The 17,962-nt window shown below is 44.2% G+C and overlaps 1 protein-coding gene across 1 annotated transcript; it reads right to left on the bottom strand.

Moving 5' to 3' along the window:
• YWHAH (tyrosine 3-monooxygenase/tryptophan 5-monooxygenase activation protein eta) lies at positions 1 to 11,593 on the bottom strand. Its single transcript, XM_073313271.2, has 2 exons — positions 11,183 to 11,593; positions 1 to 1,457 (listed from the first exon to the last, which is right to left on the bottom strand). The coding sequence occupies exons 1-2, from the start codon at positions 11,267 to 11,269 to the stop codon at positions 801 to 803; spliced, it is 744 nt and encodes a 247-aa protein (XP_073169372.1). The 5' UTR covers positions 11,270 to 11,593; the 3' UTR covers positions 1 to 800.
• Positions 11,594 to 17,962: the final 6,369 nt, after the last annotated feature.

The following is a 17,962-nucleotide window of genomic DNA, read 5'->3' as shown; positions in this document are numbered from 1 at the left end:
TAGAGATAATATTTCCGAAGCAGCATTTTATTTTATTCTTTTAATTCCAAAACATTAAATTTAGAAGTCTGGCATCTCAGAGAGTCATCCATCTTAACATGGGCTAACACTGACATGGCGCTGTCAGAACACAGACAACTAAACAGCCAAAGAGTTTACAAAAAATAAATTCATGATTTTTCAAAACAACTGCAAAAAAGGTTACAAGTATCAAAACTTTTAAGTAGATGCACTGCATTAAATGAAAGTCTGTGCACATCATAAGTTAAAGAGGCAAAAAACAAGTTGCTACCAAAACCTCACATTCTGAATAGTTTGTAAACTGATAAATAGAACTAAGTTGTCACTTCACATCAGCTTAACTGTTTTCATCGGTTGAAAAAGTTTTTAGGGTGGCTAATTTGCTTTGCATGCACAAGATGTACTGCTTAACAAAACACTATCAGCTTGTTTCAAATGGAAAATTTAAAGATTAGATTTCTGATTAATTCACTTTCTATTATTCTTGCCCATATTTTATGATCAACAGGCAAACTAAAATGCCTCTTTAATATGCATCTTTCTGCACCACTCAAGTGCAACTATGATAAACAGGGCAGCTCAATCAATCAATCCAGCAATGCTCATGAAGACTTATCCAAAACTGCCTCCTGATAAAGTGGACTGCAGATCTGAACAGCTGTGCTGACAATACAGATATGCTTAGCACTAGATATTTAGTGAGACTGGCAAGGAAATATTGTGGGATGGTGATAATGGGGATGGTGAAGTGGATGATGGAGGGCTAGGATGAAAGCTCTTTAGTTATTGCCCTCTCCTGCTTCCTCATCCTGCTGGTCACTTGTCCAGAGAGTGAGGTTGTCTCGAAGTAACTGCATGATAAGTGTGGAGTCCTTGTAGGAATCCTCATTTAGTGTGTCCAGCTCAGCTATGGCATCATCAAAGGCTTGTTTGGCTAAAAGGCAGGCCTGCTCAGGTGCATTCTGGATTTCATAGTAGAACACTGAGAAGTTGAGTGCCAACCCAAGCCTTATCGGGTGAGTGGGCTGCATGTGCTCTTTACTGATTTCAAAAGCCTCTTTATAGGCAGCCTCTGAAGCTTCCACAACACTGTTCTTCTTCTCACCAGCAGCAACTTCTGCCAAATAGCGGTAGTAATCTCCTTTCATTTTCAGATAAAAGACCTTGCTCTCATACTGGAAGTCATTGCAATTCTTGATCAAGAACTTATCTAAGAGGGCCAAAACATCATTGCAGACTGTCTCCAGCTCCTTTTCAATCTTCTCCCTGTAAGCTTTAACTTTTTCCAGCTTTTTCTCATTCCCATCCGCCATAGTTTTCTGCTCTATGCTGCTGATGACTCGCCAGGAAGATCGTCTAGCCCCAACCACATTCTTGTAGGCTACAGACAGCAAGTTTCTATCTTCATTGGAGAGGGGCTCATTCAGCTCAGTCACCTGCAAATATACACAGAAAGATCAACTTAAAATAGCTTGACATTGAGGAAGAAGAGAATGCAATCCTCATTCAATATTTCCATCATACCAACTTAGAAACTGCAAGGGGAAAAAAATTCCTTCTAGACATGATGGTGTTCTTGTTCAGTTTAACCAAAATTGAAGACCTGAGTGCAAGTCAATTCCTTTAAGAAAATTCATATTTCACTTTAAACTTCACCATATCACCTCCCTAAGGTATTTGTAAACATTTATATACTACGCTTTTAAGTCTTATCAAGGAGACTTTATTAAGAACAGCCACTGAACAGTGTTCATCTAACTGGCAAGATGCAGAAGTATTCAAGAGGAAGACAACTGATTTGGAAAGTCTTTCCAAAAAGGCAAATACACTACACTTTTCCTATTGAATTCAAATGCGTTATACTGCCAAATCGCCTAGCCACAGTATAGGGCAGCCAGACAATTCAGTTCCTCTCTATATTCAAGGTGTGTACTAAGGAGACAGTATGCTCAGCCACTGGAGGAGAACTGGGTTGTACTGCTCCACAACACGTCCTTTATTGTGTCTTATGGATTTAATTCATACAATCTGATTAAAATTTGTCCTGTTTTCAGCTAAAATGGTGGTTGTAACCCAGGATTTTGAAGCTAGGCAAGGGAAGAAATTACATAAAATGGAGTAGGTTGGAAGGTTCAAAAGATAGAGGAATGTCCGTTGGGAGTAAAAAATAAAAAAGTTAAAAACACATATTGCAATAATTACAAATGAATTGTTACAACTTTTATACTGACTCATGACTATAGTAACATTTTTAAATATTGCATGTTTATAATACATTTAATTTACTGCACTTTACTATAGTTTGTGAAGAAAGTTTCTGAACTCTATAGATTAGGATTAGTTCTATTTTAGCAAACAATTGGAGGTTCTAAACTGGAGAATGGTTCTTGATGAATGCAAGTGTTTTGACTTATCTAAGTTTACAATACTAAGCATACTTCATTAGCAACACTATATTAAAAATTTATGACAACTGTGGAAAAAAACTAATGTGGCAAAGGAAATGGTTGCTTCCCATTGCCACTGAGATGAAGCCAAAAAGAAATTTTTATATTTACACTGCAATACACAGGCATGCTACAAATAACTAAATCAGACATTTAAAGTTCTCCTCACCAAATTCAAGAGGATAACTTATATTTCTAGAGTACCGCAGTAACCGATAAACTATTCAAGAATGGCATCTAATTTTTCAAATACAAAACAGTTCATCTTAATGAAATATTAGAATTCTCATGGCACTAATGGTTGCACCACATTTAGAACCTCTGAAGACACACTAACTTCTTTAGTATTTATTTGCTACCCATTCCTCCATAATGCACTGTTTCTACAGCTCAGTGACTCAAACACAGAGTATACTGCTCCCCATCACTTTCCAAGGCAACCTATGGAAAGCTAGGTTCCCAAGAACCAGCTACAGTCCTCTTTAATGACATCTTCATTTAAAAAGACAATTTGAATAATAACCTAAGCAAAACTATTGGTTGTGCTTGCAATTTAGAGAAACGATACACCATGTTTAGCCTCAGTTCACTGTATCTATAGCATATTTTTTAAAGCTAATGTAATCCATCAGCTGTCCAATTTCTTTCCATGCTCATGCTTCTCATACTCCTGCCTTTATATCTTTCCCCCTCAGTTTCTCTCTCCTTTCCACTTCAAACTTTAGCATCCCCAATTCCCCGCAACTGTGTGCATAATGAAAATTTTAAAAGTGTGAAAGTTGAAAATAAAGTGCATTATAACACGTGGATACTGGACAGCAAATTAGTATACATTAATTACAAAGCCATTTGACAAAAATAACTGAAGAACTCTCCCTCGCCAATCACACAGAAACTCAAGTTATGTATATACCCATCCTTAAGCAAAAGAGTGAGCAACTAGAATACTCAGGGGACTGTTGCAAAAGTGAAACTGACTATCAGACCAACACAGGAAAGCTCAGACTGGAAAGATCTCAACTGAGAACACCTTCCCCCAAGCCCCTGACAACTAACAACTTTAAAAACTGAATTAAGTGTCTCAGCAGATCTTAATTTCCACATAAAGCTACATAATTTCCACATAGTCTACACAACAGCCAGGATCCAAACCACACGTGGTTTTATAGATCAAAATGAACACAATTTATTACACCTACAAGAAAAATAGGAGGCTGTGCAACTTCGAGAACACAGGTCTAACATGCTCCACACAAGAAGCACCAGTTAGTGAGCCACTAGATTCTGCATCACCTGAAACTCCAAAAAGGTGTTTAGGGGCACAAACAAGTCACAAACATGAGACTAAATGCAGCCTGTATTACACAAGAGGAAGGTTGCGCCCTCCTTGCCAGAAGTATCTGTGAGAAAAAACATTATCCAGGATCCTCTCACAGATAGGCACCTAATGGATTTGATTTAAAAAAAAAAAAAAAAAGACAGAACTGGGTATCACCAGCACATATGGCTACATAGCTCAAACTGTCTAACTATTTCTCCTAGTGACCTATTATGTACTGACCAGGAGGAACTGACAGAACAGTATCCAGTGGCATGCCACATAAGCAGCAACCTCAAGGCAAATAAGCAGTTTCCTCAACACCACAGTCTGGAGACCTCTCAAGTCATTTCTGCAAGCAGGTCAACTGGAACAGAGGCTGCTGAAAGATACAGAAGAAGCAGTATGGACATCTAATTCATATCCATTGCTGTAATACCACTAAGCAAGGAGACCAGCAGTGTCTTTGTATCATACTCCAATGCCAGATTAAGTGGGTGGTTCCAAAGGTAATCAGAAGATTTTGGTCTGCCATACATAAATTTCAAGAATTTTTTTCCTATTAAAGGAAGTCTAAGAACAGCTTAGTAACTTCAACATCCCAAAAATAGTTTGACAAACAGGGCTTGCTTTCCACACAGCTGTTCTATAGATACAGTCCCTTTGCAAATCCATACTGGGGAAGTCATTTGGCAAAACATGTAATTCCCACAGTGAGTGCAAAGCCAGGGTCATGAAGGACAATTAGCATTCAATTTGAAAGAAGCAAGTATTTTTTTTTTTTTTTTTTTACAAGAAGTCACGGTATTAAAAAGGTGATAAAAAGCCTAAAAAGCGTTGTGAGTACTTTTTTTGTTACTTTATGATTTATTAAGGTAGCCTGAAAGTGAACGAATTTTTGTTAAAAGATTCATTCTGCCCCCCTACCTTGTTTAAAAAATAAAATAAATAATTTTTCTGCCCTTAAAAGCTACAGATGGTGGAACAAGAAGTAAGATTTTAAGATTGCAAGTACCAAGGAAGTGAAACCTGACTGACTCAGTTATTTTTATTCTTAGTTCAAAACTGTTAATAACACCTGCTTAACTACAATATTTGAGAGAAGAGCTTTATCAAGGATTCAGCACCCATTCTTTTAATTAAGGGATTAACTTCCAGAAAACATCTGAAACCTGCAGTGTGTGTGAGAGAGAAAGAGCGCTTTCAGGCTGTCTTTATAAATCAAGGAAACAAAAAAAGTACAAAAAAGTACAGGGTACCTTTAACTATCTCACCCTGTAGTGGGCCCAACACCACTTCACATTTGCCTTTGTCAGACATGACAGGTATGGAATCTTGTAGGTTGTATGCTGAAGCTATCTATGCATCACCATGAATCTTCAACCTGGAATCATATTCTGAAAATATTTTTTTAGATGAGCAATACATACAAGTGAAAACAACACACCCACACCATTCCCAAATCTATCTGTCCCCTGCCCCACCTCCCTCACCACAGGGTTATAATCAGATTAGTTTCATGTAGAAACTGACACTGACATGATTACCTTCAAAATAGGCATGGGCACATTCACCTCTGTACACAATTGTGACTATAATACAGTATGTGGTACATACACTGCATTAAACTCAGTGTAGAACTGTAGTGACCATACACTGTTAAATCTCAACACAGTTTTGGAAAGACCTGTTTTTCATCAAGGGCTGCCTGAATGGAGTAAAACTCCACTGTAACCTCAGCTGTTTGGCCTGTCAGTTGTCTACAACTGAGGAAAAGGGCCTCAAAATCTGCAACTCAGCAGCAGCTCATGGTAGGAGGAGGCTATTCAGTGTACTGAATTAATTTCAGCACTGCTTTTGTTCTGCTCATGGCAGAAGTTCTCTACATTAGTGTCTCTCAGTCTTTTTGATTCCAGGGACCAGCTTGCTGTCTTCCTAAACTGTGTAAGGGAAATCTCAGGGACCGGCACTGGTCTACAAAGCAGTCCTTGAGAAACACTGCTCTACACTTCTGAAGCAGCACTCCCTGCCTTTCTGTGATCAACTGATGGGTACCCCTCCTTTCTAATGTCACCCTTGCCCTATGTTCCAGGATATCATTTTTTCTGTCCATCTTCTTTTTCCTGACCAGCTTTCTTCTAGTGTGTGTTTTTCGAAAGGGTTTTTTTGAACTATTTTATTGTTCACTCACTCAGATAGCCTTCTAAATGGATGGACAACAAACAGGAGTCTCAAGGTTCCAATCACATTACTCCTGTAGTTTACTTCAGTGCATGAAGAGTGAGAGAAGCAGGGTGTTACAGGCCTGCAGATTTAAGTTGCTTCAGTAACCAACAGCATTTGGGTATACTGTGGGAGCAGAAATGGAAGGCAGGTGGCTATCAAGAAGTCACCTCCTGCTTTACCCACTGCAGGAATAAATTTCCATTAATGGTGGATGATACACATTTTGATGTAATGTAGAGGTCTGTGGCATGCAGACAGCTTCTCAACCCCACCATCTCCCACACATGGGTGAAAAACACTGTCTTGAAAGACAGAAGGCAGCTTCTCTTCCCCTATACCCATAGCCATCTCTTGTTGGAGATAGAGGACTCTTGGGCTTTGCAGTGGGTAAACATTACCTATTACCTGATGGTCAGCAAAAAGCATGCTCTCGCATTACTATGGTAAAAGTCACAGCAGTGCTAGGAGTATGATAACGAGCCACTGAGGGTGCGTCTTCATCCAGTTAACTCAGGCTCTTATTCAGGTGTTGCCCCTAACACCCCCCCACCCTCCCCCAATCCATGTAAGACTGGAAATTTGACCAATTCAAAAATAACTGGTCAATTGCCCAGTCAGGCTTGATCAGATAATGTCAGAAATGGTCAAATATTTTCAAGCACTAGTTTATTAGAACATAAACAACGGTAATAAAAGGAATAAGACTTTATGGTCCCCAATAAGATTAGCCTCAGATAGAATTTTATTGTTTTGCATTTTTCTGAGTTAAAATACCCCTGTTAAGTAACTTGTTTTTCGTAAATGAGGTATAAGTATTTAACTCCCCCCCCCGAAAAAAAAAAAAGAATGGCACCATGATGCAATCAAAAAAATAGGCTGGCACCTATATCAGGATATGCTTGCTGAATATTTGACCGTCAAATAAGCAGCGGTCAAGTAACCTTTTTGACTAGGCAACTGACCAGCTTGCCAAGCCTGCATCCACACAGAAAATCCACTCACCTGAGTCTACCTGCGCTTTCAACTCAGGCTAGCTGGCCTTTCTGAGAGCGTGGATTAAAGTCCAGCTGCCGATTTAACTCAAGGTAGTAACCCACCCACTGTGCAGTGGGGACATCCACTAAATTATTTGAGTTTGACAGTTCTCCAATGCCTTTCTACAATTTGACACCCTTCTCCCCAGGTCTGACTAACTGGGCACCCAAGTTCTCCCACAACTGGCTCAGAAAGATTCAGAGAGGCTCAGTTTACCATAGCACAAAGAACATGGGATAGGACCCCAAAAGTCCTAGAGAAACACAGGTGACAAATAGCATCAGTGAGAACGCAGTAATCTGGGTATGGCTTTGCAGTGTGGCTGCTCACACTTGGGCCAGGCTAACTTGGATGCCAATCTCACAAGTTAACTCTGTATTGAAACCATACCCTTAGTATCAAACCAGCACAAAGCGCTAGACAGTCTTGCAGCAGGCAGGGGTACTCCTCGTTGTTTTTACTTACATCAAAAGCATCCCTGCTACCTGCTTCTCCACACACACAATATTACCAAAAAGGGACAATCACTGGAAAAAGAAAAAAGAGCCAGAGGATGTAATACTGAAAGTGCAGATCTGTCAAAATTCTTTAACACCTAATGTGAAAAAGGAAATTTCAACAGCTCCCTAAAAATTAAGTTAGAGCCCTATTTTAGATAGACAAAAATACTGATAAAAAGTGAAAATGATGTGCTTACCATATTCATTTATGTTCTATATATTTTTTCCATCTGCAGTGAGCCTTGGCAAGGAGTTCAGTAGTCCACATATCTCACAAGAATTACTCAAGATTACTTCCTCTCAAAATTAATAATTCAGTTCTACTTAACTTACTCATTTCTAATTAGTGTATAAGATGTGTCACTAAATAGCAACACAGACTAATCAAAATCTTGAGCAAAATGTACAAGAATTCATATATTTTGAGTTCTACAACTCATGGTGTATATAGCAGAATAAGCTTAACTCTTTTTTTTATTAGTCAATATTTCATACCATTTCTGAAATTCATTTGAACAACAAAACATTTAATGCAATATTGCTTCTTCATATAATTTTTCAAACATCAGACATATGAAGTGCCATTCTTATACTAAAAGCATATTTTTATTTACTCTGTTTTTTCACAGCTATGGCCTGTTCCTGTTCTCTGTATAATAATTAAAAACATCAATACGGAAGTCCAGCAGAAGAAGGAATGTTAGTTTGCTGGAGCCCTAGAGAAGGGTTTTATTAAATGAATGTGCCACACCCCTTGGCAAAATGCCATTTTACAGAGGTACATTTGACTATTTCTCATGGAGGGAACTTTAGGGTTCTGAAAGAAAACCAAACTCACTGTCTATGTCACACTGCAGTCTTATCTTCCTCTCTTGCTACTCATCATGGTAGGTGGGAAAAGGCTGGCATTCAGCCAAGAAGAAAAACTCGACGGCAGTTAATAATTGTTCTATTACTTTAACAAATATACAGTATTTCCTATAAGGTTTAAATTATTAGAATTGCTACATCAACTAGCTTTTTACAAAACTACCATTAACTTGAAACATGCTGTTAAAGTCTTTAGTCTCTTTGGCAGAAAATGTGAAATGTATTTCTCCCACTATACACAAGAGTTTTTGAATCCTCATATTAAGAAATGTCTTAGTTTAAGAATATTCACGTCAGTTTACATTTTTGCATGTAATTGTCAGAGAAACTAATGTACAGAGGAAAATATTTGCTTTTGTTTTTTAAAACAGGGGAAGGGCTACTTTAAAGGACAGAAGCTTTTTACTTAGGTTATACGTACTGAAATTAGAAGAAATGTGTTAGTTGTGTGTAACTGTAAGAGCCCACATAATACATTTTTATATGAAAGACAATATAAGCTCCCACTCTTTCCCCAAAACCTGCCCAAAATGGATGTTCTAAGTTACAGCATGTTCTAGAATGAACACCTGCAAAAAAGTATCCAGATAACCAACACTTTATTAAAAATATATTTGGAGAAACTGGAGTGAACTACTTTTGTATTCAAGGAATAACTAAAGTTATTTCACCATGTGTAATAAAGTGGAAACATTTTAACTTCCATTTTAGTTTGGTTTTTAATTGCTTATGTGAGGTATACATTAAAGAAGCAATTAGCACCTTTGTCAAAATTCAATGCATTGAGCCAAATATTGAAGTAAGAGCCCGAAAGGAACTGCACTGTCATATGCATTATTGGAGGGCAAAGGAAATATGGTAAAGCAAAGGCGAATGATTTTGAAACAAGACGGAATGATAAAAAAAATAGAAAAATATTTTTAAATTTAAAATGGTCTATTAGACAAACACTAATTATCCGCAGCATTTCCTGAAAGATGGTAGCTCCACTCTGCTTTTGTGTTCTAATTTCATGCATTCCAATATTTGAATAGGAAATTTTAAATAGTAAAAATATTTCAGCTATCGTTTTTGTATTTCTAAATTTATCCCAGTTTTACAAAGTATTTCCTGGATCACCAACAGACTTCACTAAAACCTGTATATGGGCTTGTCCAATTCAGTATTTTTTAGAATGAGCAATGAAAGGTATTTCTAAGGGTAGAGTCATTCCCACTTCAATTAGCAAATCTAGTAGTGCCATTAATATAATTTCTCACTTCAAACATAATAGCTCTGTTACAGATATATGCAAGAGCCCTTCTGTGTAAGAACTGTATTAGCCAAATAACAGGTTGTGCTGTACTAGATTACATACAAAGCAGACCATAAAAATCAGTACCGAACAGAATTTGAGAGGTTTTTTAATTTTTATTTTAAGGTGTGTGATATAAACGGAGAATTTGATGCATCATAACATTTTTGATCTTGGACAGATTGATTTTGTTATGATATGAACTCCATTTGAAACCCAGTTCTTTGGGCAGGGACTGTCTGTCTATTTAGATAGCACCACCCCACAACATGGCTATGAACTGGCGGGGCATTTGGGGGCTAACACCGTACAAATTAATATGATCATAAATAAGAATTAGGTAGAGCAGACGAGCTGGAAGGATGCTGAATGTTAATTCAACATTTAATTTTAAAAAGCTAAAATACTCTTCACTGGATCTCACATATAGTAAGAGAAGTTTAGACATGAGACTTTCGGTTTGCTAATTTATTACCTGTTCAGTACAAGTTACTGTTAAATGCTTCGTTTTAAAAAGGAGCAGGTTTAATCCACCTTTAAATATTATTTGAATACATTTCAGTATTCAAAATTATGTACAGACTGTAGGCAATATAGCACTGAGAAAAAGAAAGGCATGTCTTGAAGGATCTTGTGCTGTGAGTGATTATGTTCCCGGATGCAGCTATTACATGATCTTTGAATGAAAGCTCCCCAGGTTGGCGAGTAAGGCCTCCTCCAGTCATGCCTTCTTGATGCAACAGAAACATCTAGAAAGGAAAAGGTCCTCTTGCCATGTTAGGCTTCTCCAGACCCACCTCTAAACACAGAAACTGACCGGGCCCCACACACAGCACCATCAGCCCACGCCTACAGCTTTAAGACTGGTCCCAGGTTAGCTGGACGCGCTAAACCAACGCTCCAAGGTCAAACCCAGCATCTCCCGCCCACCCCAGAGGATGGGGGGCCCTGGGCCGGCGTCAGACAGGGGCGGGGCAGGATCGATGGGGAAGAGGAAGTTTCCCCCAGCAAGGACAGGACGAGACAGTGTTAGTCCATCCGCTTGCCCCGGACACTCACCGCTGAGAGAGAAGGAAGAGGGGCACCCAAGTACACCCCCTCTGTGAGGAAGTGTCCGTAGCGTGCGGGGGCGGGGGGAGCTGGAGAGCGGAAGGGCTGCACACCCCGCTGCAGCCATGGGGATTTTGGCTCCGTCGGCTGAAAATGGACCGGCCCCCTCCACTCCCAGCTTTGCCGAGATAAAGCCCAGGCTCCCAGTGCCGAGCTATAAGGCGCCACCCAGGACTCCTGAGGGGACACAGCAGCGAGCGTGCCGTGGTGCCGGACCCCACCCCGCCCTGCCTCCCTCCCTCCCTCCGGTGGGACCCAGCGGCCCGCCTCACCCGCCGGGGCCTCAACTCCGCCTTCGAGCAGCTTCCCGCTCTCCCTCCGCGTGGGAGCCGCCGCCGCCAACACCTTTCTCCCCACTCACCGCCTTCATGGCTGAGGCCATGTCGTCGTATCTTTCCGCCTGCTCGGCCAGGCGGGCTCGCTGCAGCAGCTGCTCTCGGTCCCCCATGGCCGCTTCCGTGGTGACTGCCGGGCTGGGCACTCGGCGGCACCCCTCTCACGCGGGGACTGAGGGGAGAGGTGGCGCTTCACGGGCTACCTGGCGCGCGAACGCGCTCACTCCGCGGCCGTTGGCGCCTTGCGCTCAGTGACCGTCGGGCTTTTCAGCGGCCGTTGGCGCGTCGCGCTCGCCGGGCAGGGGTTAGTGGGTACCTCAGTGACCGTAGCGGAGCGAAGATCGCGCGCTCGCTCTGTTCCCTCACCAGCGTGTACAGCTCGCGAGTCGCGCCTGTCTCACCCCGCTCTGTGCCTCGCGCACTGTTACCGCCCCCCGCGCCTGCGCCCTGTGAGAGCAAGGGGTGGGCGGAGTTCAGGAGACTGCAGGGGAGGGGAGGAGGCGCTGCTCCCCCGCGTTCTATTTCTAGGTGACGTCACTTACTATAAATAACCAGGACTCGACTGGGGCAAACGCATGCGCACTACGAATGCTGCATTTTACTGCTGCAAAGGTGGAGGTGGGAGACAGGGAGGGGGTATTGCAGAGCGGCTGAGGGAAGGAGGCGGTGCTGGGTCTGGCCTGCTGCCCATGCATACACACTGTAGCTATAGCACTGACGGTAGCTGTCGCGAACCCCTTGAGAAAGGAAGGGCCTGGCTGACATGAAATCCATTGACCACTGCAGAGAATCCCCACTAGCCAATATCCAGGCAACCCTCAGCTGGTGACTAATGCCTCAGAAGGTCAAACAGCAGTGTCAGCTGTATGCCAACAGCATTCATGCAAAGCATCATACCTTGCCTTACAAATGTGAGAGATTTTTCTCCTCTGTACAATTTTGCACAATGTTTCTCCTGTGTACAGCCATTGCTTGTGGGGTATTTTCTCCAGTGCATGATTTTGGCTGTGTATGACTGTCATTTTGTATGTGTAATAAAACACAAGAGTTCTCCCTTCAATATAAGCTTTGTATTTTTCACATACTATTTTTTTCTTCCATTTCACTGAAACTGTTGGTCACTGTAAACCCTGCATACCAGCTATTACGACCCTCCAATAATGGGGTCAGTGGGAATATGCCGTTCACATGATGCTGCCTAAAAGTGATGGCACTAATTTATATTTTAGTATATATTTTATTTCATAGTGATTAGATATTTATTTACAGAATTGACAAAGTAAATGGTGTACATAAAAACTACCTCTAATGGGCAATATTACAGAAGTCCTGCAGATGCTGGCCATGCCTGCAGAAATGTTAGCTACCACATTGTTCATCTGCAGAAATAAAAGTTAAAATAAAATCAAGATCAACCCAAAGCTAACCCAAATGTAGCTGTCTTGTCCATCCCTGAAGCTCACTGTAGTCAGGGCAGACCAGCAGTGGATTGTTATCCCACTTCATGCATCCAAAAAGCTCAGTCTCATGCATTGCAGTGTTGTTAAAAAAGGTGTGTGCTTATTCCCTACCCACTCCCAAAACATGCCCATTTATTACTTTCAAATATAGATTCTGTACAGTTTTTAGTATTCTGTTAGGGCTGCATTTCCTTTAGTAAGTGGATACTGTGACAAAGCTCTGTCCTTGCCTCCGCGGGTCCCGCGTTTCCTGGCAGATTTCACTAGTCTCAGAGGCTCACCATGATCCTGCACATAACCCTTCTCTCTCTAGAGACAAGGGTCACAGTCTACTGAGCCATTTTCATCATAAACCAGCAAGGGAGGTGAGGAGAAGTTATCCTTCCTTGCACAGTCTCTGTTGTCTCTCAGTCTCAGTGATTAATCAGGGGGCAAAGGTGTGGGGGGGGGGGGAGCCCAGGCCCACCCTCTACTCCGGGCTCCCGCCCAGGGACCCTAATAGTATCAGCTCCGGTAGCTGACCTTTTAGAAACATGACACGTACAATTCCCTTGGCTACTTCCCCCACAGCAGCCCTCAAGCTCCACTTCACCCTTACCTCAGGGCCTCCTTCCTTGTGCCTGATATGGTGTGTACTACTCAGCCTCTCCAACAACGCAACTTCCTCCCACAGCTCCTGACATGCACACCCACCTGACTAACTGGGAGGCTTTTAATTAGTTTCAGCCAGACCCTGATTGGCTTCAGGTGTCCCAATCAACCTAGCCTTCTCCCTGCCTTCTGGAAAGTTAATTGGCCCCAGGTGTTTTAATTGACCTGGAGCAGCTTCCATTTCACTTAACCTGGTACCAGGGATTTGTTTAACCTGGAGCTAATATATCTATCTCCCACTATTTTTCTATAGCAATCTGGCCTTGCCCTGTCACATATCTGCCCCCCTCTGCTCAACACCATAGAGTTGGGCAACTTGAGACGCCAGGCAGTATGCTCGTGACAGACCATCAGCGTTGCCAGGGTGGCATCCAGCCCTGTGCCGTATGTGGAACTGGAATGGTTGGACGGATAAGAACCACCTGGTGACCCTTGCATTCTTTTTCTTATTCCGCTGCATCCACTGGAAGGGTGCATGGTCCGTCACAAGAGTAAATCACTGTCCTAAGAGGTAATAACGCAGTGTCTCCATAGCCCATTTGACAGCAAGGCATTCTCTCTCGACTACTGCGTATTTCTGTTCTCTTGGGAGAAGCTTTCTGCTTAGGTAGAGGATCGGGTGTTCCTCTTCTCCCTCCATTTGCGACAGAACTATCCCCAACCCCACCTCAGAAGCGTCTGTTTGTAAAATAAATTCCCTGTTAAAGTCTGGGGCTATGAGTACGGGGTCATTACAGAGGGCCCTCCGAAGGTCTGTAAATGCCCCCTCTGCTGTGTCGGTCCACTTTACCATGTCTGGACCTCGGGCCTTTACCAGGTCCATTAGGGGACTTGCCCTAGTGGCAAAGTGGGGAATAAACCATTGGTAGTAGCCTACCACGCCTAGGAACGCATGGACCTGCTTCTTTCGTGTCGGCCAGGGCCATTTTGAATTGCCTCTAGCTTATTCGTTTGGGGCTTCACTATGCCCCTTCCCACAATATATCCCAGGTACCTAGCCTCTGCTAGCCCTATGGCGCATTTAGCAGGAGTAGCAGTGAGGTCAGCCCGCCTTAAGGGGCGCAGTACTGCCTCAACTTTCTCCAAGTGGGTTCCCCAGTCTGGTGTATGGATGATGACATCATCTAGGTATGCAGCTGCATAACTAGTATGGGGGCGCAGCAGCTTATCCATGAGGTGCTGGAATGGGGCTGGGGCCCCATGTAGCCCAAAAGGGAGGACGGTGTACTGGAATAGCCCATCCGGGGTGGAGAATGCTGTCTTTTCTTTAGCTTCTTTGGTCAAAGGAATCTGCCAGTACACTTTTGTCAGATCCAGTATAGTCAAGAATCGGGCACTACCCAGTCGGTCAACCAGTTCGTCGATGCGTGGTATGGGGTATGCATCAAACTGGGATGTTTCATTCAGTCAGCGAAAGTTATTACAGAATCTCATGGTACCGTCAGGTTTAGGCACTAGAACAATGGGACTGGACCACTGACTGTAAGATTCTTCAATAACCCCTAATTCTAACATTTTCTTTACTTCGGCCTTGATTGCTTCTCTTTTGGCTGCTGAGGTTCGGTAGGGTCTCAATGTTACCTTGGCTCCGGGGATCGTGCGGATATGGTGATAGGTCTCAGTCATCCACCCTGGTTTTGTAGAGAACACATCTCGGTTGCGATTAATCATGTCGGCTGCCTCGATCTTTTGGATTGGCGTCGAGTTGGATAATATCCTCACTTGCTCGTGTAAGTTATCCTCCTGGGGAAGGGTCTCCTGCATGACTAAGTATGCCTCTCGATCATGCCAAGGTTTTAGAAGATTGATGTGGTAAATTTGTTCCGATTTCCAGCAGCCTGGCTGCCACACCTTACAGTTCACCTCTCCCACGGCTTTGATTATTTCGTAGGGTCCCTGCCACTGGGCCAACAGTTTACTTTCTGCTGTGGGCACCAGTACCATCACCCGATCCCCTGGTTGGAACCGTCGAAGCTTCGCTTGGTGGTTATAATGGGTTCGTTGGGTCTCCTGTGCTCTCTCCAAGTGTTCCCGTACAATGGGCATAACTCGGGCTATCCAATCTCTCATCTGCAGTACATGCTCAACTATGTTCCTTCCGGGATTTGGCTCCTCTGGCTATATCCAATGTGCCCCGAGGGTGGCGCCCATATAGTAGTTCGAATGGAGAGAAACCCGTGGAGGCTTGCAGAACCTCCCGGATGGCGAACATAAGGTAAGGCAATAGGGTATCCCAATCTTTCCCATCCCGGCTCACCACTTTCCTGATCATGGCCTTCAGGGTCCTATTAAATCTTTCCACAAGGCCATCTGTTCGCAGGTGGTATACAGAGGTCCGTAGGGCTTGTACATGGAGCAATGAACAGAGATCTTTCATCAACTTGGACATGAAAGGTGTCCCTTGATCAGTCAGTATCTCCTTGGGTAGCCCAACCCGGGCAAAGATCTGTACTAGCTCCTTAGCTATTGCCTTGGAAGCTGTTCTCTTGGAAGCTGTGTTGCGCAGGGAAACAGCTTCTGGGTACCGGATTGCATAGTCCAGTACAACAAGCACATGTTGGTGGTCCTGAGCTGTCTTCTCTAAGGGCCCTACCAGATCCATGGCTATCTGTTCGAAAGGAACCTCTATTATTGGAAGAGGTATCAAAGAAGCCTGCAAGTGCGGGTGAGGGCTGTGTAACTGACACTCAGGACAAGAGGTGCAGTATCGCCAGACATCTTCATGTACTCCTGGCCAGAAGAACATACGCAGGATCCGTGCCTGGGTTTTCTCTACCCCTAGGTGTCCTCCAAACAGGTGACTGTGGGCGAGACTCAATATGGCTTTTTGATGTTTTCGTGACACCAGAGTTGTTGTATCTCTTGCTCCTGCATTTGCACCATGCAGTACAGGAGATCTTTCTTTACTATAAAGTAAGGTTTGGGACCCCGGACCTTTCCATCCACGGGTATCCCATCGATCTCGGCCACCTCTTTCCTGGCGTTATCATATCTGGGGTCCTCCGCCTGGTCCCACCCAAAAGTCTCTCTCCCGGGACTAACCTGCCCAAGCTCCCAGGGGCCAGCTTCTGCTTCTTCCAACAGCTCGCTGCCGTCATGGTTGGGGGCAGCTTCTGGCTCACCTTCTGTGGTGGAAGTTTCTCTGTTGGCTGCTCGCGTCCATCTGCCTACTAGGGAGGTCTTCTGGCCCTGGGTCAGGATCCGGGTTCCCAAGGCCTTCATGGCCTTCCTCTCTTTTTTTGTCTTCTGGGTCTTTCGGGGGGCTGAGAACAGATCCTGAGAAATCTCAGCGAACATCGGGGGTTGACATTCCCCCGGTGACAATTCGCTGTCCTCAGGGTCCCCACCTCCCTCCAGCTTCTCCAGGGGGAGTAAATTATCAAACCCTGGATAGTCCCTCCCAATGACTACAGGATATGGGAGTTTAGGAACTACGCCCACAGTCACCTCAATGGGGTTTCCCTGAACCTCCATCTCCACTGGGATGGTGGGGTAATGGCTCACAGCCCCACACACGCATGTCACTGCTACGCATTTGGCTTGTAGTAGCTGACTATTTTTTACCAGCTTACCCGATATGAGGGTGATAGCACTCCCAGAGTCCACAAGCACTGCAGTCTCCGCTCCATTTATCTTCACTGGCCTGGTGTAAATATGCGGGGCTAATGCGACCCCCACGAGGTGGATAAGGGAGCATTGGACCTCCCAATCCCCCAAGTTACATTGCATAGGCTCCTCGGTGCTGGGATACTGTGCTGCTATGTGTCTCCACTCCCCACATGCATAACATCTGTAATTACTTTTAATCACTCCCCTATCTCGGGGGTTAGGGGGTTCAGTCCCAGGGTTCCCCCCACTCAGGCCAATCCCTTCCTTCTGGGGTCCCCGCTGGTTTTTGACCCCCCCCTTCTTCCACCTAGGACTCCCCAGGGGTTTGGCTGCCCAACCTTCCAGGGTTGGGGTTGGGTGCTTGCTTCAAAAGGGGCCTTCCTTGGGTAGTCGGGTCAGTTCCCTAGCTGTCATCCGTCTTTCTACCAGCGTGATCATCTCATCGTACATGGATGGATCGTTCTGGCCTACCCATTAGCGGAGATCTAGCGGCAGTCCCCGCATGTAATGGTCTATGACCAGGGTCTCCAAAATCTCCTCTGGCCTGCACAACTTCGGCTGTAACCACTTCCGCGTGAGGTATATGAGGTCGAATAGCTGGGACCTCTGGGGTTTGTTCTCCTGGTATTTCCACTCATGGAACCTCTGGGCCCTTACCGCTGCCGTTACCCCCGATCGTGCTAGGATCTCTGCCTTCAGACGGGTATAGTCAGTGGCATCCGTGGCAGGCAAGTCAAAATAGGCCTTCTGGACCTCTCCACACAAAAAAGGGGCGAGAATGCTGGCCCACTGCTCCTGAGGCCACGCCTCACACTGAGCAGTCCTTTCGAATGAGAGGAGATATGCCTCTACATCATCCCCTGACGTCATCTTTGGCAGACAACCAGTGGCCCTCAGGGTTCGCGTCCCATCGGACCCCCGGGCCTGGGTGGTGAGGATCTTCAGCTGGTCCACCACCTCTCTCAAGAGGGCACGATCTTGGGTCGCCTGGCTCATCAATAATATGCTGTAGCCACATAGCCTCCTGTTGTGCCATTGCCTGAACCCGGGTGGCCTCCTGCTGGGCTGCCATGGCTTGTACCAGAG

Source organism: Lepidochelys kempii, chromosome 15 (assembly GCF_965140285.1).
Source record: "Lepidochelys kempii isolate rLepKem1 chromosome 15, rLepKem1.hap1, whole genome shotgun sequence".
Lineage (NCBI taxonomy): Eukaryota > Metazoa > Chordata > Testudines > Cheloniidae > Lepidochelys > Lepidochelys kempii.
The sequence above is the reverse complement of the archived record's forward strand: the minus strand, read 5'-3'. Positions and strand labels throughout refer to the sequence as shown.